Here is a 23,194-nt window from a genome sequence, read left to right as displayed (position 1 = left end):
TGCCGGGCAGTCTCGTAGCCGGGGTTGCAGGCGCACTGGGATGGGACTGGGGACACTGGGATGGCCACAGGGGCCACAGGGAGCGGGATTCGGGTGTCCCCAGGGTGGTGGCCGTGTCCCCAGGGTGGTGGCCATGCTGCCAGAGTGGTAGCCATGCCGGGCAGTCTCATAGCCAGGGTCGCAGTCGCACTTGGATGGGACTGGGGACACTGGGACCGGGATTTGGGTGTCCCCAGGGTGGTGGCCATGTCCCCAGGGTGGTGGCCATGCTGCCAGAGTGGTAGCCATGCCGGGCAGTCTCGTAGCCAGGGTCACAGTCGCACTGGGATGGGACTGGGGACACTGGGACCAGGATTTGGGTGTCCCCAGGGTGGTGGCCGTGTCCCCAGGGTGGTGGCCGTGTCGCCAGCCCACGGTGGCCATACCCACGCAGTGGTGGCCGTGCCGGGCAGTCTCGTAGCCGGGGTCGCAGGCGCACTGGAAGGAGCCGGGCAGGTTGTGGCAGGTGGCGTGGGGGCCGCACAGGGTCCCGTTGGAGCACTCGTCCACGTCTGGGGCGGGAACGGGATTGGGGTCAGCCGGAGCTCCTTGGCCACCCCCCGGCCATGGCCCTGGTCCCGGTGTCCATCCCAGTCCCGGTGTCCATCCCAGTTCAGTCCCGGTGTCCATCCCAGTTCAGTCCCAGTGTCCATCCCAGTTCCGGTGTCTATCCCAGTTCAGTCCCGGTGTCCATCCCAGTTCTGGTGTCTATCCCAGTTCAGTCCCGGTGTCCATCCCAGTCCCTGTGTCCATCCCAGTTCAGTCCCGGTGTCCATCCCAGTCCCGGTGTCCATCCCAGTTCAGTCCCGGTGTCCATCCCAGTTCAGTCCCTGTGTCCATCCCAGTCCCGGTGTCCATCCCAGTTCAGTCCCGGTGTCCATCCCAGTCCCGGTGTCCATCCCAGTCCCTGTGTCCATCCCAGTCCCTGTGTCCCCATCCCAGTCCCTGTGTCCATCCCAGTCCCTGTGTCCCCATCCCAGTCCCTGTGTCCCCATCCCAGTCCCTGCGTCCCCATCCCAGTCCCATATCCCGTGTCCCCAAATTCCGATTCCCTGCCATCCCCAGCCCTGAATCCCGGCTGGCACTTGGGATCAATCCCCATCACCCCATATCCCAAATCCCTATATCCCAATCCCAAATTCCGATATCCCAATCCCAAATTCCGATATCCCAATCCCAAATTCCCAACTTCCCAATTTACCAAATCCCTGTCTCTCACCGACGCAGTCCCCGCCGCGGCCGGGCTGGAATCCCGGCTGGCACTCGGGATCAATCCCCATATCCCAAATTCCCATATCCCAAATTCCCACATTCCCGAATCGCCGTCCCTCACCCACGCAGTCCCCGCCGTGGCCGGGCCGGAATCCCGGCTGGCACTCGGGAACGCAGCGATAGGAGCCGGGAATGTTCTCGCACCGCTGGGCCCCGCAGAGCCCGGCCCCGTACTCCTGGCACTCGTCCACGTCTGCGGACACCGGGATGGGGACATCGGGATGGGGACATCGGGATGGGGACATCGGGATTGGGACAGCGGGATGGGGATACAGCGGGATGGGGACACAGCGGGATGGGGACAGCGGGATGGGGACACAGCGGGATGGGGACATCGGGATGGAGACATCAGGATGGAGACATCGGGATGGAGACATCGGGATGGGGACACAGCGGGATGGTGACATTGAGATGGTGACATTGGGATGGGGACACAGCGGGATGGGGACACAGCGGGATGGGGACACAGCGGGATAGGGACATCGGGATGGGGACACAGCAGGATGGTGACATTGGGATGGGGATATCGGGATGGGGACATTGGGATGGGGATATCAGGATGGGGATATCAGGATGGGGACACCGGGATGGGGACACAGCGGGATGGGGATATTGAGATGGGGACATTGGGATGGGACATTGGGATGGGGACACCGGGATGGGACATTGGGATGGGGATATCGGGATGGGGACATTGGGATGAGAACATTGGGATGGGGACACCGGGATGGGGACATTGGGATGGGGACACAGCGGGATGGGGACACAGCGGGATGGGGACACACCGGGAACCCGTGGCTCCAGGCTGGGAGCAGCCCCCAGACCACCCCGATCCCTGTGCCCATCCCAATTCCCGTGTCTCCGTTCCCATCCCGGTCTCCCAGTCCCCATCCCGGTCTCCCAGTCCCCACATCCCCATATCCCCATTCCCATCCCACTCCCCATGGCCCCATTTCCAATCCCAGTTCCCATATCCCCATCCCCAATCCCAGTTCCCATATCCCAATCCCAGTTCCCACATCCCCATATCCCACATCCCAATCCCAAATTCCCAAATTCCCAAATTCCCATATCCCCATATGCCATATCCCAATCCCAAATTCCCAAATTCCCATATCCCCATATCCCAATCCCAATATCCCATATCCCCATATCCCAAATTCCCATATCCCCATATCCCAATCCCAAATTCCCATATCCCCATATCCCAATCCCAATATCCCATATCCCAATCCCAAATTCCCATATCCCCATATCCCAATCCCAATATCCCATATCCCCATATCCCAAATTCCCATATCCCCATATCCCAATCCCAAATTCCCATATCCCCATATCCCCATATCCCAATATCCCATATCCCAATCCCAAATTCCCATATCCCCATATCCCAATCCCAAATTCCCATATCCCCATACCCCCATATCCCAAACCCAAATTCCCATATCCCCATATCCCAATCCCAAATGCCCATATCCCAAACACAAATTCCCATGTCCCCATATCCCAAATCCCAATCCCAAATCACAATCTCATATCCCCATATCCCAAATTCCCATATCCCAAATTCCCATATCCCAAATTCCCACATTCCCGAATCGCTGTCCCTCACCGACGCAGTCCCCGCCGTGGCCGGGCCGGAATCCCGGCTGGCACTCGGGAACGCAGCGATAGGAGCCGGGAATGTTCTCGCACCGCTGGGCCCCGCAGAGCCCGGCCCCGTACTCCTGGCACTCGTCCACGTCTGCGGACACGGCCGGAGCCTCCGGACCCATCCCAGAGTCCGGACATTCCGAGTGACCCCATCCCAGCCCATTCCCGGCCATCCCCTCACACTGGACACGGCCGGACCCATCCCAGAGTCCGGACATTCCAAGTGACCCCATCCCAGCCCATTCCCGGCCATCCCCTCACACCGGACACGGCCGGACCCATCCCAGAGTCCGGACATTCCAAGTGACCCCATCCCAGCCCATTCCCGGCCATCCCCTCACACCGGACACGGCCGGACCCATCCCAGAGTCCGGACATTCCAAGTGACCCCATCCCAGCCCATTCCCGGCCATCCCCTCACACCGGACACGGCCGGACCCATCCCAGAGGCTCCGAGTGACCCCATCCCAGCCCATTCCTGGCCATCCCCTCACCCTGGCACTCGGCCTTGGCATCGTCCGTGCGGAACCCGGCCGGACACTGGCACTGGAAGGAGCCGTCGGTGTTGAGGCAGCGGCCGCCGGCGCAGACGTCCCCGCGCTGGCACTCGTCCACATCTGGGATGGACAGGGGACACCAGGACTGGGATGGACATGGGGACACTGGGACTGGGATGGGCATGGGGGCACTGGGATGGACATGGCGACACTGGGATGGACATGGCGACACTGGGACTGGGATGGACATGGGGGCACTGGGATGGACATGGGTACACTGGGATGGACATGAGGGCACTGGGACTGGGATGGACATGGGGACACTGGGATGGACATGGGGACACTGGGACTGGGATGGACATGGGGACACCGGGATGGACATGGGGACACTGGGATGGACATGGGGACACCGGGATGGGCATGGGGACACCGGGACTGGGATGGGCATGGGGACACCGGGACTGGGATGGACATGGGAACACTGGGATGGGCATGGGGACACCGGGACTGGGATGGACATGGTGACACTGGGATGGACATGGGGGCACTGGGATGGACAGGGGACACCAGGACTGGGATGGGCATGGGGACACTGGGATGGACATGGGGGCACTGGGACTGGGATGGACATGGGAACACTGGGATGGGCATGGGGACACCGGGACTGGGATGGATATGGCGACACTGGGATGGACAGGGGGGCACTGGGATGGACAGGGGACACCAGGACTGGGATGGGCATGGGGACACTGGGATGGACATGGGGACACTGGGACTGGGATGGACATGAGGACACTGGGATGGACATGGGGACACTGGGACTGGGATGGGGACACCGGGACTGGGACAACCCTGGGGACACTGGGACTGGGACGGGGACGCTGGGACTGGGACGGGGACGCTGGGACTGGGATGGAGCTGGGGACACTGGGACCGGGATGGGGACACTGGAACAGGGACGAAGACACCGGGACAACCACGGGGACACCGGGACCGGGACGGGGACACCAGAACTGGGACAACCACGGGGACACCGGGACGGGAACACCAGGACAGGGACACCGGGACAACCACAGGAACACCAAAACCAGGACAACAACCCCAACCACCCCCTCCCCCCAAAAAAAACCACCACAACCCCAAGCCCCCCATGACCACCACCACGCCCTTGGGTGTCCCCATGAGGTGCCACCCCCGGGGCACCCGTGTCCCCCTCTGTCCCCCCACCGGCGCAGGCGGTGCCGTCGGCGGTGCCGGCGAAGCCGTCGGCGCAGAGGCAGCGGAAGGAGCCGGCGGTGTTGACGCACTCGCCGTGCGGGAAGCAGAAGTCGCCCTCCAGGCACTCGTTGACGTCTGCGGGGCCACCAGAGGGTCACCAAGGATGGGGTGGTGGCACCGCCGGGTTGTCCCCGATGGGGCTGGGGGGTCCTCGCTCACCCTGGCAGGCGGTGGCGCCGGCCGTGGCGCGGTAGCCGCGGTGGCACTCGCAGCGGAAGGAGCCGGCGGTGTTGAGGCAGCGGCCGTGGGGGGCACAGGGGGAGCCCCCCGAGCACTCGTCCACATCTGGGGGGACATCGGGGGTCACTTGGGGACACCCGGGGGTCACCTCGAGTCATGGGGGCACCACAACGGGGTGGCCACAGGAGATATGGGGTCTCCAAGACCTCCAAGTCATGGTGACCCCAAGTTGTGGTGACCCCAAGCTGTGGTGACCCCCTCCGGTGTGGTGACCCCAAGCTGTGGTGACCCCAAGCTGTGGTGACCCCCTCCGGTGTGGTGACCCCAAGCACTCGTCCGCATCTGGGGGGACATCGGGGGTCACTTGGGGACACCCGGGGGTCACCTCGAGTCATGGGGACACCACAACGGGGTGGCCACAGGAGATATGGGGTCTCCAAGACCTCCAAGTCATGGTGACCCCAAGTTGTGGTGACCCCAAGCTGTGGTGACCCCAAGCACTCGTCCGCATCTGGGGGTCATCGGGGGTCACTTGGGGTCACCCCAAGTCATGGGGACACCATAGCGGGGTGGCCACAGGAGATACGGGGTCTCCAAGACCTCCAAGTCATGGTGACCCCAAGCTGTGGTGACCCCATAACAGAGTGACCAGAGGTCATGGTGACCCCAAGTTGTGGTGACCCCAAGTTGTGGTGACCCCAAGCACTCGTCCACATCTGGGGGGACATCGGGGGTCACTTGGGGACACCCGGGGGTCACCTCGAGTCATGGGGACACCACAACGGGGTGGCCACAGGAGATATGGGGTCTCCAAGACCTCCAAGTCATGGTGACCCCAAGTTGTGGTGACCCCAAGCTGTGGTGACCCCCTCCGGTGTGGTGACCCCAAGCTGTGGTGACCACAAGCACTCGTCCGCATCTGGGGGGACATCGGGGGTCACTTGGGGACACCCTGAGTTGTGGGGACACCATAGCGGGGTGGCCACAGGAGATACGGGGTCTCCAAGACCCCCAAGTCATGGTGACCCCAAGCTGTGGTGACCCCATAACAGAGTGACCAGAGGTCATGGTGACCCCAAGTTGTGGTGACCCCCTCCGGTGTGGTGACCCCAAGCACTCGTCCACATCTGGGGGGACATCGGGGGTCACTTGGGGACACCCGGGGGTCACCTCGAGTCATGGGGACACCACAACGGGGTGGCCACAGGAGATATGGGGTCTCCAAGACCCCCAAGTCATGGTGACCTCATGGAACAGTGACCCCATGGGGTGGTGACCTCTCATGGGACCCCAAGATGGTGACCCCCAAAATCATGGTGGCTCCATAAAGTGATCATGGTGACCTCAAATTATGGTGACCCCGTGGGGTGGTGACCTCTCATGGGACCCCAAGATGGTGACCCCCAAAATCATGGTGACCCCATGAAGCGATGACCCCAAATCATGGTGACCTCAAGTTATGGTGACCCCTTGGCGTGGTGACCTCTCATGGGACCCCAAGATGGTGACCCCCAAAATCATGATGACCCCATGAAGCGATGACCCCAAGTCATGGTGACATCATGGAACGGTGACCCCATGGGGTGGTGACCTCTCATTTGGGGGGTCTCTGGTGGCACCGAGGTGGCACCGGGTGGCCCCGGGGGGTACCTGCGCAGCGTCCCTGTCGCAGGCGGAAGCCGTCGGGGCAGGGTTGGCACCGGAAGGAGCCCGGGGTGTTGACGCACTCCTGGCCGGGACACGCCAGGTGGTTCTCGCACTCGTCGATGTCTGAGGGGACATCAGGGGACATCGGGGGGGACCCCGAGTCATGAGGACCCCCCCCAGGACCCCAAATCACAGGGATCCCATAACAGCGTGACCACGAGTTGTGGTGACCCCATAACAGTGGTGACCCCAAGTCGTGGTGACCTTTAGGTGTGGTGACCCCAAACCATGGTGACCCCAAGTCATGGTGACCCCAAACCTTGGTGACCCCAAGTTGTGGTGACCCCAAGTTGTGGTGACCTCATAACAGTGACCCCAACTCATGGTGACCCCAAACCGTGGTGACCCCATAACAGTGACCCCAACTCATGGTGACCATTTGGTGTGGTGACCCCATAACAGTGACCCCAAGTTGTGGTGACCCCAAATCCTGGTGACCCCAGCTCATGGTGACCCCGTAATGGTGACCCCGTAACGGTGACCCCAAGTCATGGTGACCCCAAACCGTGGTGACCCCAACTTGTGGTGACCCCAACTCATGGTGACCCCAAACTGTGGTGACCCCGTAACAGTGACCCCAACTCATGGTGACCCCAACTCATGGTGACCCCATAACAGTGACCCCAACTCATGGTGACCCAAAACCGTGGTGACCCCAAGTTGTGGTGACCCCATAACAGTGACCCCAACTCATGGGACCCCAAACCCTGGTGACCCCAAGTCATGGTGACCCCAAGTCATGGTGACCCCATAACAGTGACCCCAAACCATGGTGACCCCAAACCCTGGTGACCCCATAACAGTGACCCCAACTCATGGTGACCCCAAACCATGGTGACCTCAACTCGTGGTGACCCCAAACCCTGGTGACCCCATAACAGTGACCCCAAACCATGGTGACCCCAAGCCATCGTGACCCCGTAACAGTGACCCCAACTCATGGTGACCCCAAACCATGGTGACCCCAAACCATGGTGACCTTTTGGTGTGGTGACCCCATAACAGTGACCCCAACTCATGGTGACCCCAAACCCTGGTGACCCCATAACAGTGACCCCAAACCTTGGCGACCCCAACTCATGGTGACCCCAAACTGTGGAGACCCCAAGGACCGCTGATCCCAAGACCCCCTCCCAGTGCCCCCAGTGGCACAGAGACCCCTCCCCATCACCCATCCCAGTGCCCCCCACTCACCCTGGCAGGGCTGGTCACCCCCGGAGCCCCGGTAGCCCCCCGGGCACACGCACTGGTAGCCCCCGGGCCGGTTCTCGCAGCGCCCGTGGGCGCAGGGCGGGGGGCTCTGGGCGCACTCGTCCACATCTGGGGGGGCACAGGTGGGGTTTGGGGGGTTACAGGTGTGCCCAGGTGTGCCCAGGTGAGGTTTGGGGTGTGCCCAGGTGTGCCCAGATGTTCCCAGATGTGCCCAGGTGAGGTTTGGGTTGTGCCCAGGTGTGCCCAGGTGAGGTTTGGGTTGTGCCTAGGTGTGCCCAGGTGTGCCCAGGTGAGGTTTGGGTTGTGCCCAGGTGTGCCCAGGTGTGCCCAGGTGAGGCTTGGGTTGTGCCTAGGTGTGCCCAGGTGTGCCCAGGTGAGGTTTGGGGTGTGCCCAGGTGTGCCCAGATGTTCCCAGATGTGCCCAGGTGAGGTTTGGGTTGTGCCCAGGTGTGCCCAGGTGAGGTTTGGGTTGTGCCTAGGTGTGCCCAGATGTGCCCAGATGTTCCCAGATGTGCCCAGGTGAGGTTTGGGTTGTGCCCATGTATGCCCAGGTGTGCCCAGGTGAGGTTTGGGTTGTGCCCAGGTGTGCCCAGATGTGCCCAGATGTTCCCAGGTGTGCACAGGTGAGGTTTGGGGTGTGCCCAGGTGAGGTTTGGGTTGTGCCCATGTATGCCCAGGTGTGCCCAGGTGAGGTTTGGGTTGTGCCCAGGTGTGCCCAGGTGTGCCCAGGTGAGGTTTGGGTTGTGCCCAGGTGTGCCCAGGTGTGCCCAGGTGAGGTTTGGGTTGTGCCCAGGTGTGCCCAGATGTGCCCAGATGTTCCCAGGTGTGCCCAGGTGAGGTTTGGGTTGTGCCTAGGTGTGCCCAGGTGAGGTTTGGGTTGTGCCCAGGTGTGCCCAGGTAAGGTTTGGGTTGTGCCCAGGTGTGCCCAGGTGTGCTCAGGTGTGCCCAGGTGAGGTTTGGGTTGTGCCCAGGTGTGCCTAGGTGTGCCCAGGTGTACCCCAGGTGTGCCCAGGTGTACCCAGGTGAGGTTTGGGGTGTGCCCAGGTGTGCCCAGGTGTGCCCAGGTGTGGCGCTGACCTCGGCACTCGGTGCCCGCGGGCTCGGAGGTGAAGCCGGGCCCGCAGAGGCACCGGAAGCTGCCCACGGAGTTCTCGCAGCGCCCCGGCGAGCAGGGCGGGGGCACCTGGCGGCACTCGTCGATGTCTGGGGGGGCACAGGTGGGCACAGGTGGGCACAGGTGAGCTCAGGCGGGGCTCCGAGGGGCACAGGTGGGGTCTGGGCTGTGCCCAGGTGAACTTTCGGGCTCCCGCTGACCTCGGCGCTCAGTGCCCGCGGGGTTTGGGGGGCCACAGGTGTGCCCAGGTGTGCCCAGGTGAGCTTTAAACACCCCCAAATCCCCTTAACCACCCTTTAAACACCCCCAAGACTCCTTTAAAGGCCCCAAAACCCCCCAAAATCCCCCCTTGGGACCCCCCCCGGAGCCCCCTCCCCACTCACCCACGCAGTGGGTGCCCCCAGGACCCCTTTGAACCCCCCCAAAACTCCCCCAAATCCCCCCAAAACCCCTTTGAACCCCCCCAAAACTCCCCCAAATCCCCCCAAAACCCCCCCAAATCCCCCCCAAACCCCTTTGAACCCCCCCAAAACTCCCCCAAATCCCCCCAAAACCCCCCGAAATCCCCCCAAAACCCCTTTGAACACCCCCCAAACTCCCCCAAATTTCCCCCAGGACCCCTTTAAAGACCCCCAAACCCCCCAAAATCCTCCCCGGAGCCCCCTCCCCACTCACCCACGCAGTGGCTGCCCCCAAACCCCCTTTGAACTCCCCCAAAACGCCCCCAAATCCCCCCAAAACTCCCCCAAATCCCCCCAAAACTCCCCCAAATTTCCCCCAGGACCCCTTTAAAGACCCCAAAACCCCCCAAAATCCCCCCCCGGAGCCCCCTCCCCACTCACCCACGCAGTGGCTGCCCCCAAACCCCCTTTGAACTCCCCCAAAACGCCCCCAAATCCCCCCAAAACTCCCCCAAATCCCCCCAAAACTCCCCCAAATCCCCCCAAAACCCTTTGAACACCCCCCAAACTCCCCCAAATTTCCCCCAGGACCCCTTTAAAGACCCCAAAACCCCCCAAAATCCCCCCCGGAGCCCCCTCCCCACTCACCCACGCAGTGGCTGCCCCCAAACCCCCTTTGAACTCCCCCAAAACGCCCCCCAAACCCCCCCAAAACTCCCCCAAATCCCCCCAAAACGCCCCCAAATCCCCCCAAAACGCCCCCAAATCCCCCCAAAACTCCCCCAAATTTCCCCCAGGACCCCTTTAAAGACCCCAAAATCCCCCCCCGGAGCCCCCTCCCCACTCACCCACGCAGTGGCTGCCCCCAAACCCCCTTTGAACCCCCCCAAAACGCCCCCAAATCACCCCAAAACTCCCCCCAAATCCCCCCAAAACTCCCCCAAATTTCCCCCAGGACCCCTTTAAAGACCCCAAAACCCCCCAAAATCCCCCCCCGGAGCCCCCTCCCCACTCACCCACGCAATGGGTGCCCTGGGGGCTGAGCCAGAAGCCCCCCCGGCACAGGCAGGTGTAGCCCCCTCCCCCCCGGGGCACGCAGCGCCCGGGGCCGCACACGCCGGGGTCCCGCTGGCACGGGGACACTGCGGGGAGATTTGGGGGGAATTTGTGGGATTTTGGGCAATTTGGGATTGGGGTTTGGGATAAGGGACAGAGACACGCATCAGGATCCCCCCCAAAACCCCTCCAGGACCCCAAAATTCCTTCAGGACCCCAAAACTCCCCAAGAAGCCCCCGCACACGGCGGGGTCCCGCTGGCACGGGGACACTGCGGGGAGATTTGGGGGGAATTTGTGGGATTTTGGGCAATTTGGGATTGGGGTTTGGGATAAGGGACAGAGACACGCATCAGGATCCCCCCCAAAACCCCTCCAGGACCCCAAAATTCCTTCAGGACCCCAAAACTCCCCAAGAAGCCCCCGCACACGGCGGGGTCCCGCTGGCACGGGGACACTGCGGGGAGATTTGGGGGGAATTTGTGGGATTTTGGGCAATTTGGGATCGGGGTTTGGGATAAGGGACAGAGACACGGATCAGGACCCCCCCTCAGAGCCCCAAAACTCCTCCAGGACCCCAAAACTCCCCCAAGACCCCTCCCCTCATAAACGCCGGGGTCCCGCTGGCACCGGGACACTGCGGGGATGATTTGGGGGGAATTTGTGGGATTTTGGGCAATTTGGGATCGGGATTTGGGAATTCGAGGGTCGGGAACTGGGATACGGATCTCCCCAAACCCCCTCCCCCCCCGCTAGTTCCCCCCAGGACCCTCTAGGACCCCCCCCAAACCCTCCCCAAATTCCCCTAAAACCAACCCGAACTCCCCAAATCCCCCCGAATCTTCCCCCAAAATCCCCCCAAATCCCCCAAAATTCCCCCAAATCCCCTCCTTACCTGGCTCCGGGGGGGGCAGGGTGGGCAGGGCCCCCCCAAAATCGGGGCTGGGCCGGGGCACCACGATGACCTCGGGGCCGGGGGGGGGCGGCGGGGGGGGCCGGGGGGTCCCGAACTCGGGGGGCTCCGGGGCTGGGGGGGGGGGGAAGAGGTGGGGGAGGGTCAAATTTGGGGGAATTTGGGGGCTTAGGAGGGGTTTTAGAGGGATTTGGGGGGGGGTTGGGGGAGGTTTAGGGGGGTTTGGGGTGGATTTGGGGGGTTAGGAGGGGTTTTAGGGGGGATTTGGGGTGGATTTGGGGTGGATTGGGGGGGTTTTGGGGGAGGATTTGGGGGTTTAGGAGGGGTTTTGGGGGAGATTTGGGGGTTTAGGAGGGGTTTTAGGGGGATTTGGGGGGGTTGGGGGAGGTTTAGGGGGGTTTAGAGGGGATTTGGGGGGTTAGGAGGGGTTTTGGGGGAGGATTTGGGGGTTTAGGAGGGGTTTTAGGGGAGATTTGGGGGCTTAGGAGGGGTTTTAGTGGGATTTGGGGGGGTTGGGGGGAGGTTTAGGGGGGTTTGGGGGGGTTTTGGGGGGTTAGGAGGGGTTTGGGGGGGATTTGGGGGTTTAGGAGGGGTTTTAGGGGGGATTTGGGGTGGATTTGGGGTGGATTGGGGGGGTTTTGGGGGAGGATTTGGGGGTTTAGGAGGGGTTTTGGGGGAGATTTGGGGGTTTAGGAGGGGTTTTAGGGGGATTTGGGGGGGTTGGGGGAGGTTTAGGGGGGTTTGGGGGGGATTTGGGGGTTTAGGAGGGGTTTTGGGGGGGTTAGGAAGGGGTTTGGGGAGGATTTGGGGGTTTAGGAGGGGTTTTGGGGGGATTTGGGGACGTTAAAGGGGATTTAGAGGGGAATTTGGGGGTTTAGGAGGGGTTTTAGAGGGGTTTGGGGGGGTTGGGGGAGGTTTAGGGGGTTTTGGGGGGGATTTGGGGGTTTAGGAGTGGTTTTGGGGGGGATTTGGGTTTTTTAAAGGGGGTTTTGGGGGAATTTGGGGGTTTAGGAGGGGTTTAGGGGGGATTTGGGGGCTTTAAAGGTAGTTTAGGGGGGAATTTGGGGTGGTTTGGGGGAGGTTTAGAGGGGATTTGGGGTTTTAGGAGGGGTTTAGGCAGGAATTTGGGGGTTTAGGAGGGGTTTGGGGGGGATTTGGGGGTTTTCGAGGGGGTTTGGGGGATTTGGGGTGGTTTGGGGGAGGTTTTGGGGGAGGCTTTATCTCAAGTTTAGGGAGATTTAGGCGGGGTTTAAGGGAGTTTTGGGCGTTTTGGGGCAGTTTAAGGAAGTTTTGGGCCATCAGGGGTTTCGGGGGGGGGGGTTCGGGGAGGTTTTAGCTCAAGTTTAGTGGGATTTAGGCGGGGTTTAGGGGAGTTTTGGGCGATTTAGTGGAGTTTAGAGGCGTTTTGGGGCTGTTTAAGGAGGTTTAGGGCCATCAGGGATTTCGGGGGGGGGGGTTCAGGGGTGTTTTGGGGGTGTTTCGGGGGGCTTTTATCTCAAGTTTAGTGGGATTTAGGCGGGGTTTTGGGCGATTTAGTGGAGTTTAGAGGCGTTTTGGGGCGGTTTAAGGAGGTTTAAGGACCTCAGGGATTTCGGGGGGGGGGTTCAGGGGGGGTTTTGGGGGGTCCGCGGGGGTTTTGGGGGGCTCACAGGCGGTCGGGGGGGCGCGGGGGGGGCCCAGCGGGACCCTGGTCACGTCCTGGCCCAGGAATTGGGTGTTGATGCGCAGGTCCGAGGCCGAGTAGTGGTAGCCGGGTCCCGCCGGGCAGATCTCCTTGAACCCCTCTTTTTTTGGGGTCGGGGGGGTCAGAATTGGGTCGGGGGGGTCGGATTTGGGTCGGGGGGGTCGGATTTGGGGGGGGGAACACCCCAAAATTTACACCCGGGGGGTAAAATCGGCTGGGAAAGGAGGGGGGAAAAGGGTCTGGGGGAGGGGGCAAAAATGGGTCTGGGGGTGGCCAGAAATTTGGGGAGGGGTCCCAGGAATGGGGGGGGGGGTCAGGGTTTGGGTCGGTGGGGTCGGAATTGGGGGGGGGGGGGCACCCCAAAATTTGCAGCCCGAGGTGCCCCGGGGGGAAGAATTGGTCAGGGAAAGGGGGGGGCAGGAATTTGGGGAGGGGTCCCGGGAATTTGGGGGAGGGGTCCCGGGAATTTGGGGCAGGGGTCCCGGAATTTTGGGGGAGGGGTCCCGGAATTTTGGGGGAGGGGTCCCAGGATTTGGGGAGGGGTCCCAGGATTTGGGGAGGGGTCCCGGAATTTTGGGGGAGGGGTCCCAGGAATTTTGGGGAGGGGTCCCAGAAATTTGGGGAGGGGTCCCAGGAATTTGGGGAGGGGTCCCAGAAATTTGGGGGAGGGGTCCCAGGATTTGGGGAGGGGTCCCAGAAATTTGGGGGAGGGGTCCCGGGAATTTGGGGGAGGGGTCCCGGGAATTTGGGGCAGGGGTCCCGGAATTTTGGGGGAGGGGTCCCGGAATTTTGGGGGAGGGGTCCCAGGATTTGGGGAGGGGTCCCAGGATTTGGGGAGGGGTCCCGGAATTTTGGGGGAGGGGTCCCAGGAATTTTGGGGAGGGGTCCCAGGAATTTGGGGAGGGGTCCCGGGATTTGGGGATGGGTCCCAGAAATTTGGGGGAGGGGTCCCAGGATTTGGGGAGGGGTCCCAGAAATTTGGGGGAGGGGTCCCGGGAATTTGGGGGAGGGGTCCCGGGAATTTGGGGGAGGGGTCCCAGGAATTTTGGGGAGGGGTCCCAGAAATTTGGGGAGGGGTCCCAGAAATTTTGGGGAGGGGTCCCAGGAATTGTGGGGAGGGGTCCCAGAAATTTGGGGACGGGTCCCAAAAATTTGGGGGGGGATCCCAGGAATTTTGGAGGAATCGGGGCGGATTTTTGGGTGGAATTTGGGTTTTTTTGAGATCCCCAAACACCGGATTTTTTTAAAATTTTTTTGGGGGTGTTCTCCCCAAATTGGGGGCTCTCCCAGAAATTTGGGACAACCCAGGAATTTTTAAGTTTTTGGGGTGGGGAGATCCCAGGAATTTTGGAGGAATCCGGGGCGGATTTTTGGGTGGAATTTGGGGTTTTTGAGATCCCCAGATCTCGGATTTTTTTTATTTTTTTGGGGGGGTTCCTCCCCAAATTGGCGGCGCTCCCAGAAATTTGGGACAACCCAGGAATTTTTAAGTTTTTGGGGTGGGGAGATCCCAGGAATTCTGGGGGGAATCGGGGCGGATTTTTGGGTGGAATTTGGGTTTTTTTGAGATCCCCAGACACCGGATTTTTTTAAAATTTTTTTTGGGGTGTTCTCCCCAAATTGGCGGCGCTCCCAGAAATTTGGGATAACCCAGGAATTTTAGATTTTTTATTTGGGGGGGATCCCAGGAATTTTGGAGGAATCCGGGCGGATTTTTGGGTGGAATTTGGGGTTTTTGAGATCCCCAGATCTCGGATTTTTTTTATTTTTTTGGGGGTGTTCTCCCCAAATTGGCGGCGCTCCCAGAAATTTGGGACAACCCAGGAATTTTAGATTTTTTATGTGGGGGGGATCCCAGGAATTTTGGAGGAATCGGGGCGGATTTTTGGGTGGAATTTGGGGTTTTTTGGGATCCCCAGACACCGGATTTTTTTTTTTTTTTTTTTTTTTTTTTTTTTTTTTGGGGTGTTCTCCCCAAATTGGCGGCGCTCCCAGAAATTTGGGACAACCCAGGAATTTTTAAGTTTTTGGGGTGGGGAGATCCCAGGAATTCTGGGGGGAATCGGGGCGGATTTTTGGGTGGAATTTGGGTTTTTTTGAGATCCCCAGACACCGGATTTTTTTTAAATTTTTTTTGGGGTGTTCTCCCCAAATTGGGGGCGCTCCCAGAAATTTGGGACAACCCAGGAATTTTTAAGTTTTTGGGGTGGGGAGATCCCAGGAATTTTGGAGGAATCCGGGCGGATTTTTGGGTGGAATTTGGGGTTTTTGAGATCCCCAGATCTCGGATTTTTTTTATTTTTTTGGGGGGGTTCCTCCCCAAATTGGCGGCGCTCCCAGAAATTTGGGACAACCCAGGAATTTTTGATTTTCTATCTGGGGGGGATCCCAGGAATTTTGGAGGAATCGGGGCGGATTTTTGGGTGGAATTTGGGTTTTTTTGCGATCCCCAGACACCGGATTTTTTTTAAATTTTTTTGGGGGTGTTCTCCCCAAATTGGCGGCGCTCCCAGAAATTTGGGACAACCCAGGAATTTTTTTCTAGCGGGGGGGGGGGTGTGGGGAGAAAACCCAGAACTCCAAAACGCAACGCAGGCGGGATTTTTGGGTGGAATTTCGGGGTTTTTTTCGGGGGAGGGTCCCCAAACCCCGGATTTTTTCCCCGATGCCGGGTCTGGGGGGGGTCCCCATGAATTGGGGGGGGGTCTCACCGGATCCGAAGGGGGGGCAGAGCAGGCAGGAGCCCCCCCAGGCTTTGCCCACGCGGCTGCAGCAGCAAACCTGGCGGGTGATGTTGCGCAGGGTGGGCAGCGCGCAGCCGCCCCCCTCCCGCAGCAGCCGGAAACACGGCCCGCGGGCCTCGGACAGCACCTGCTGGGCTGGGGGGGCACCTGGTGAGCTCCTGGAGCCCTCCCAGTTCGGACCAGTTCATCCCAGTTTGGCCCAGTTTATCCCAGTCCGTCCTATCCCAGCCCAGCGCGGCCCCGCCCCTCCCGGACCAGGTGGAATTGGGGCCCCTCCCGGGGTTCTGGTGGCACCTGCTGAGCTGGGGGGGCACCTGGTGAGCTCCTGCAGCCCTCCCAGTTTATCCCAGTTCATCCCAGTTTATCCCAGTTTATCCCAGCCCGTCCTATCCCAGCCCAGCGCGGCCCCGCCCCTCCCGGACCAGGTGGAATTGGGGCCCCTCCCGGGGTTCTGGAGGCACCTGCTGGGCTGGGGGGGCACCTGGTGAGCTCCTGGAGCCCTCCCAGTTCGGCCCAGTTTGTCCCAGTTTATCCCAGTTTGTCCCAGTTCAGCCCAGTCCGTCCTATCCCAGCCCAGCGCGGCCCCGCCCCGCCCGGACCAGGTGGAATTGGGGCCCCCCCAGAGCATTTGAGGGACGTTTTTGGGGTTGGGGAGGCACCTGGAGCCCTCCCAGTTTGTCCCAGTTTAGCCCAGTTTAGCCCATCCCATTCCCAAACCGCCAAATCCCACAAACAACCCCCAAAAATCCCATAAATGACCCCAAACCCCCACAAATAACCCCAAAAATCCCACAAATGACCCCAAAAACCCCAAAACCCCAGAAATGACCCAAAATCCCCCGAAATGACCCCAAAAGCCCCTCACAGATGCAGCTGGAGCGGGACGAGTCCAGCAGGAATCCCAGCCCCAACCCCAGCCCCATCAATCACATCCCATTCCCATCATCCCAAACCCCACAAAACCCCACAAAGGACCCCAAAAACCCCCAAACCCCCAGAAATGACCCAAAATCCCCCGAAATGACCCCAAAAGCGGCTCACAGATGCAGCTGGAGCGCGACGAGTCCAGCAGGAATCCCAGCCCCAATCCCAGCCCCATCAATCACATCCCATTCCCATCATCCCAAACCCCACAAAACCCCACAAAGGACCCCAAAAACCCCCAAACCCCCAGAAATGACCCAAAATCCCCCGAAATGACCCCAAAAGCGGCTCACAGATGCAGCTGGAGCGCGACGAGTCCAGCAGGAATCCCAGCCCCATTTACCCCCTTAATCCCATTCCCAAACCTCCAAATCCCCCAAAACCCCACAAATGACCCCACAAATGACCCCAAAAACCCCAGAAATGACCCAAAACCCCCCGAAATGACCCCAAAAGCGCCTCACAGATGCAGCTGGAGCGCGACGAGTCCAGCAGGAATCCCAGCCCCAATCCCATTCCCACCACTCCAGATCCCATTCCCATCATCCCAAACCCCACAAAACCCCACAAATAACCCCACAAATGACCCCAAAACCCCCAGAAATGACCCAAAATCCCCCGAAATGACCCCAAAAGCGCCTCACAGATGCAGCTGGAGCGCGACGAGTCCAGCAGGAATCCCAGCCCCATTTACCCCCTTAATCCCATTCCCAAACCTCCAAATCCCCCAAAACCCCACAAATAACCCCACAAATGACCCCAAAACCCCCAGAAATGACGCAAAATCCCCCGAAATGACCCCAAAAGCGCCTCACAGATGCAGCTGGAGCGCGACGAGTCCAGCAGGAATCCCAGCCCCAATCCCATTCCCACCACTCCAGATCCCATTCCCATCATCCCAAACCCCACAAAACCCCACAAATGACCCCAAAAACCCCCAAAACCCCACAAATGACCCAAAATCCCCCGAAATGACCCCAAAAGCGGCTCACAGATGCAGCTGGAGCGCGACGAGTCCAGCAGGAATCCCAGCCCCAATCCCAGCCCCATCAATCACATCCCATTCCCATCATCCCAAACCCCACAAAACCCCACAAATGACCCCAAAAACCCCCCAAACCCCCAGAAATGACCTAAAACCCCCCGAAATGACCCCAAAAGCCCCTCACAGATGCAGCTGGAGCGCGACGAGTCCAGCAGGAATCCCAGCCCCAATCCCAGCCCCATCAATCACATCCCATTCCCATCATCCCAAACCCCACAAAACCCCACAAATGACCCCAAAAACCCCCCAAACCCCCAGAAATGACCCAAAACCCCCCGAAATGACCCCAAAAGCGCCTCACAGATGCAGCTGGAGCGCGACGAGTCCAGCAGGAATCCCAGCCCCAATCCCATTCCCACCACTCCAGATCCCATTCCCATCATCCCAAACCCCACAAAACCCCACAAATGACCCCAAAAACCCCCCAAACCCCCAGAAATGACCCAAAATCCCCCGAAATGACCCCAAAAGCGGCTCACAGATGCAGCTGGAGCGCGACGAGTCCAGCAGGAATCCCAGCCCCAATCCCAGCCCCATCAATCACATCCCATTCCCAAACCTCCAAATCCCCCAAAACCCCACAAATAACCCCACAAATGACCCCAAAACCCCCAGAAATGACCCAAAATCCCCCGAAATGACCCCAAAAGCGGCTCACAGATGCAGCTGGAGCGCGACGAGTCCAGCAGGAATCCCAGCCCCATTTACCCCCTTAATCCCATTCCCAAACCTCCAAATCCCCCCAAAACCCCACAAATGACCCCACAAATGACCCCAAAAACCCCCCAAACCCCCAGAAATGACGCAAAACCCCCCGAAATGACCCCAAAAGCGGCTCACAGATGCAGCTGGAGCGCGACGAGTCCAGCAGGAATCCCAGCCCCATTTACCCCCTTAATCCCATTCCCAAACCTCCAAATCCCCCAAAACCCCACAAATAACCCCACAAATGACCCCAAAACCCCCAGAAATGACCCAAAACCCCCCGAAATGACCCCAAAAGCGCCTCACAGATGCAGCTGGAGCGCGACGAGTCCAGCAGGAATCCCAGCCCCAATCCCAGCCCCATCAATCACATCCCATTCCCATCATCCCAAACCCCACAAACAACCCCACAAATGACCCCAAAAACCCCCCAAAACCCCCAGAAATGACCCAAAACCCCCCGAAATGACCCCAAAAGCGGCTCACAGATGCAGCTGGAGCGCGACGAGTCCAGCAGGAATCCCAGCCCCAATCCCATTCCCACCACTCCAGATCCCATTCCCATCATCCCAAACCCCACAAAACCCCACAAATGACCCCAAAAACCCCCAAACCCCCAGAAATGACCCAAAATCCCCCGAAATGACCCCAAAAGCGCCTCACAGATGCAGCTGGAGCGCGACGAGTCCAGCAGGAATCCCAGCCCCATTTACCCCCTTAATCCCATTCCCAAACCTCCAAATCCCCCAAAACCCCACAAATAACCCCACAAATGACCCCAAAACCCCCAGAAATGACCCAAAACCCCCCGAAATGACCCCAAAAGCGCCTCACAGATGCAGCTGGAGCGCGACGAGTCCAGCAGGAATCCCAGCCCCAATCCCAGCCCCATCAATCACATCCCATTCCCATCATCCCAAACCCCACAAACAACCCCACAAATGACCCCAAAAACCCCCCAAAACCCCCAGAAATGACCCAAAACCCCCCGAAATGACCCCAAAAGCGGCTCACAGATGCAGCTGGAGCGCGACGAGTCCAGCAGGAATCCCAGCCCCAATCCCATTCCCACCACTCCAGATCCCATTCCCATCATCCCAAACCCCACAAAACCCCACAAATGACCCCAAAAACCCCCAAACCCCCACAAATGACCCAAAATCCCCCGAAATGACCCCAAAAGCGGCTCACAGATGCAGCTGGAGCGCGACGAGTCCAGCAGGAATCCCAGCCCCATTTACCCCCTTAATCCCATTCCCATCATCCCAAACCCCACAAAACCCCACAAATGACCCCAAAAACCCCCAAACCCCCAGAAATGACCCAAAATCCCCCGAAATGACCCCAAAAGCGGCTCACAGATGCAGCTGGAGCGGGACGAGTCGAGCAGGAAGCCCGGCGGGCACAGGCAGGCGAAGCCGCCGCGGGTGTTGGTGCAGAGCCCGTGCTGGCACAGGGTCCCCTCCTGGCACTCGTCCACGTCTGGGGGGCGAGGGGACAAAAAGGGGGGCGGGGGTCGGGATCCATTTAGCCCAAAATCCCCCAAAATCGCCCCAAAATCCTCACTCCATCCCGGAGCGATCCCAAGAAGTTCCCGGGGCCGGAATCGGGGCGCTCACCCTCGCAGGAGCCGTTGCGGCGCTGGAATCCCGGCGGGCACGGCTCTGCCGGGGGGGCACCGGTGTCACCCTGGGCACCGCGGGGACACCGCGGGGACACCTTGGGGCACCTGTGGGGCACCTTGGGGCACCTGTGGGGTACCTTGGGGGGGACACCTGTGGGGCACCTGTGGGGCATCTGTGGGGCACCTTGGGGACACCTGTGGGGACAACTGTGGGGCATCTGTGGGGCACCTGTGGGGCATCTGTGGGGCATCTGTGGGGCACCTTGGGGCACCTGTGGGGCATCTGTGGGGCATCTGTGGGGCACCTTCAGGGGGGACACCTGTGGGGCATCTGTGGGGCACCTGTGGGGCACCTTGGGGACATCTCTGGGGCACCTGTGGGGCACCGCTGGGGCACCTTGGGGACACCGCGGGGACACCTTTGGGGCACCTTTGGGGACATCTCTGGGGCACCTCTGGGGCACCTTTGGGGCACCTTGGGGACACCGCGGGGACACCTGTGGGGCACCTTGGGGGGGGGACACCTGTGGGGCACCTTTGGGACACCTTTGGGGCACCTTTGGGGCACCTCTGGGGCACCTTTGGGGCACCTTTGGGGCACCTCTGGAGACACCTGTGGGGCACCTCTGGGGCACCTTTGGGACACCTTTGGGGCACCTCTGGGACACCTTTGGGGCACCTTTGGGACACCTCTGGGGCACCTTTGGGGCACCTTTGGGACACCTCTGGGACACCTGTGGGGCCACCTTTGGGGCCACCTTTGGGGCACCTCTGGGGCACCTCTGGGACACCTCTGGGACACCTTTGGGGCACCTTTGGGACACCTTTGGGGCACCTCTGGGACACCTCTGGGACACCTTTGGGGCACCTTTGGGGCCACCTTTGGGGCCACCTTTGGGGCCACCTTTGGGGCACCTTTGGGGCACCTCTGGGGCACCTTTGGGGCACCTTTGGGACACCTCTGGGGCCACCTTTGGGCCACCTTTGGGGCCACCTCTGGGACACCTTTGGGCCACCTTTGGGGCACCTCTGGGGCACCTCTGGGGCACCTCTGGGGCCACCTTTGGGGCCACCTTTGGGGCACCTTTGGGGCACCTTTGGGGCACCTCTGGGGCACCTTTGGGGCCACCTTTGGGGCCACCTTTGGGGCACCTTTGGGGCACCTCTGGGGCACCTTTGGGGCACCTTTGGGACACCTCTGGGGCCACCTTTGGGCCACCTTTGGGGCCACCTCTGGGACACCTTTGGGCCACCTTTGGGGCACCTCTGGGGCACCTCTGGGCCACCTCTGGGACACCTCTGGGGCACCTTTGGGGCACCTTTGGGGCCACCTTTGGGGCACCTCTGGGACACCTTTGGGGCACCTCTGGGGCACCTTTGGGGCACCTTTGGGACACCTCTGGGGCCACCTTTGGGCCACCTTTGGGGCCACCTCTGGGGCACCTTTGGGGCCACCTCTGGGACACCTTTGGGACACCTCTGGGACACCTTTGGGGCCACCTTTGGGGCCACCTTTGGGGCACCCCCCCTTTGTCACCTTTGTCACCTCCCCGTCCTCACCTTGGCACCCCCACCCGCACCCCCCGGCTGTCCCCGTGTCCCCCCGGTGTTTGTCACCCTCCGGTGCCCCCCGGTGCCCCCTCCATGTCCCGGTGCCCCCCCGGTGTTTGTCCCCTCCCGGTGACCCCCCCGGTGTCCCCCCCGTGTCCCTCCGGTCCCCCCGGTGTTTGTCCCCTCCCGGTGCCCCCCGTGTCCCGGTACCCCCCCCCCATGTCCCCCGGTGTTTGTCACACCCCGGTGCCCCCCCAGTGCCCCCCCCGTATCCCGGTGCCCCCCCCATGTCCCCCCCCGGTCCCCTCGGTGCCCCCCCCGTGTCCCGGTGACCCCCCCGGTGTCCCCCCGTGTCCCCCCGGTGCCCCCCGGTGTTTGTCACCCCCCGTTTCCCCCCCCGTGTCCCGGTGCCCCCCCCCAGTCCACCTCGGTGTTTGTCACCCCCCCGGTGCCCCCCGGTTCCCCCGGTGTTTGTCACCCCCCCCCGTGTCCCGGTGCCCCCCCGGTGCCCCCCCCCATGTCCCCCCCATGTCCCCTCCCGGTGCCCCCCGGTCCCCCCCGTGTCCCGGTCCCACCCCGTGTCCCGGTGCCCCCCCCGTGTCCCCTCCCGGTGCCCCCGGTGCCCCCCAGTCCCCCCGTGTCCCGGTGCCCCCCCCGTGTCCCCTCCCCGTCCCCCCGGTGACCCCCCCCGGTGCCCCCCCCCGGTGCCCCCCCCGTTCCCCCCCGTTTCCCCCCCCGGTCCCCCCGGTGCCTCCCCGTGTCCCGGTGCCCCCCCCCGGTGTTTGTCCCCCCCCCGTGTCCCGGTGCCCCCTCCGGTTCCCCCCGGTGTTCGTCACCCCCGGTGCCCCCCGGTCCCCCGGTGCCCCCCCATGTCCCGGTGCCCCCCCCATGTCCCCTCCCGGTGCCCCCCGGTGCCCCGGTGCCCCCCCCAATGTCCCCCCCCCCGTATCCCGGTGCCCCCGCTATGTCCCCCCCCGTATCCCGGTGCCCCCCCGGTGCCCCCCCCCGTGTCCCGGTGCCCCCCCGGTGCCCCCGGTGCCCCCCGTATCCCGGTGCCCCCCGTATCCCGGTGCCCCCCGTGTCCCGGTGCCCCCCCGGTGCCCCCGGTGCCCCCCCCAATGTCCCCCCCCCCGTGTCCCGGTGCCCCCCCGGTGCCCCCGTGCCCCCCCGTGTCCCGGTGCCCCCCCCGGTGCCCCCCCCGGTGCCCCCGGTGCCCCCCCGTGTCCCTTACGGGCGTGGCCGTCGCACGGGTGACACTCGCGGACCCCCCAGGCGACCCCGGCCCCCCCCCGGCAGCAAATGTCCCTGGTGCGGAGCCCCGGGAGGGGGAGCTGCACTGGGGGGGGGGGAATTTGGGGGAAAAAGAGGGAAAATGGGAAAAAGGGGGGGGGGAAGGGATAAAAGGGGGGAAATGGGGGAAAAATGGGGAAAAATGGGGGGAAATGGGGAAAAATGGGGGGGAAAGGGGGAGAAAATGAGGGGGGGAAATGAGGGGGGGGAATGGGAGAAATGGGGAAAAATGGGGGGAAAAATGGGGGGAAAAGGGGGAAAATGGGGAAAAAAGGGGAAAATGAGGAAAAATGGGGGAAAACGGGG

General features: G+C 61.6%; 1 protein-coding gene across 1 annotated transcript in view; it reads right to left on the bottom strand.

Annotated features, from left to right (window-relative positions):
• The window catches only part of LTBP4 (latent transforming growth factor beta binding protein 4), a gene marked incomplete at both ends in the record, with an annotated part of 41,402 nt that overhangs the window by 17,438 nt on the left and 770 nt on the right, over nt 1-23,194 (bottom strand). Inside the window, 16 exons of the mRNA XM_082299672.1 lie at nt 426-551; nt 1,373-1,504; nt 2,924-3,055; nt 3,459-3,581; nt 4,689-4,814; nt 4,899-5,024; nt 6,570-6,689; nt 7,821-7,946; nt 8,916-9,041; nt 10,370-10,495; nt 11,304-11,435; nt 12,971-13,105; nt 15,717-15,884; nt 19,783-19,905; nt 20,043-20,087; nt 22,830-22,934. Coding sequence (XP_082155798.1) covers nt 426-551; nt 1,373-1,504; nt 2,924-3,055; nt 3,459-3,581; nt 4,689-4,814; nt 4,899-5,024; nt 6,570-6,689; nt 7,821-7,946; nt 8,916-9,041; nt 10,370-10,495; nt 11,304-11,435; nt 12,971-13,105; nt 15,717-15,884; nt 19,783-19,905; nt 20,043-20,087; nt 22,830-22,934 — 1,971 coding nt within the window. The remainder of the gene's footprint in view (nt 1-425; nt 552-1,372; nt 1,505-2,923; nt 3,056-3,458; nt 3,582-4,688; nt 4,815-4,898; nt 5,025-6,569; nt 6,690-7,820; nt 7,947-8,915; nt 9,042-10,369; nt 10,496-11,303; nt 11,436-12,970; nt 13,106-15,716; nt 15,885-19,782; nt 19,906-20,042; nt 20,088-22,829; nt 22,935-23,194) is intronic.

This window comes from Coloeus monedula, assembly GCF_965178545.1.
Source record: "Coloeus monedula genome assembly, chromosome: 33".
In the NCBI taxonomy this organism is placed as follows: Eukaryota; Metazoa; Chordata; class Aves; order Passeriformes; family Corvidae; genus Coloeus; species Coloeus monedula.
The sequence above is the reverse complement of the archived record's forward strand: the minus strand, read 5'-3'. Positions and strand labels throughout refer to the sequence as shown.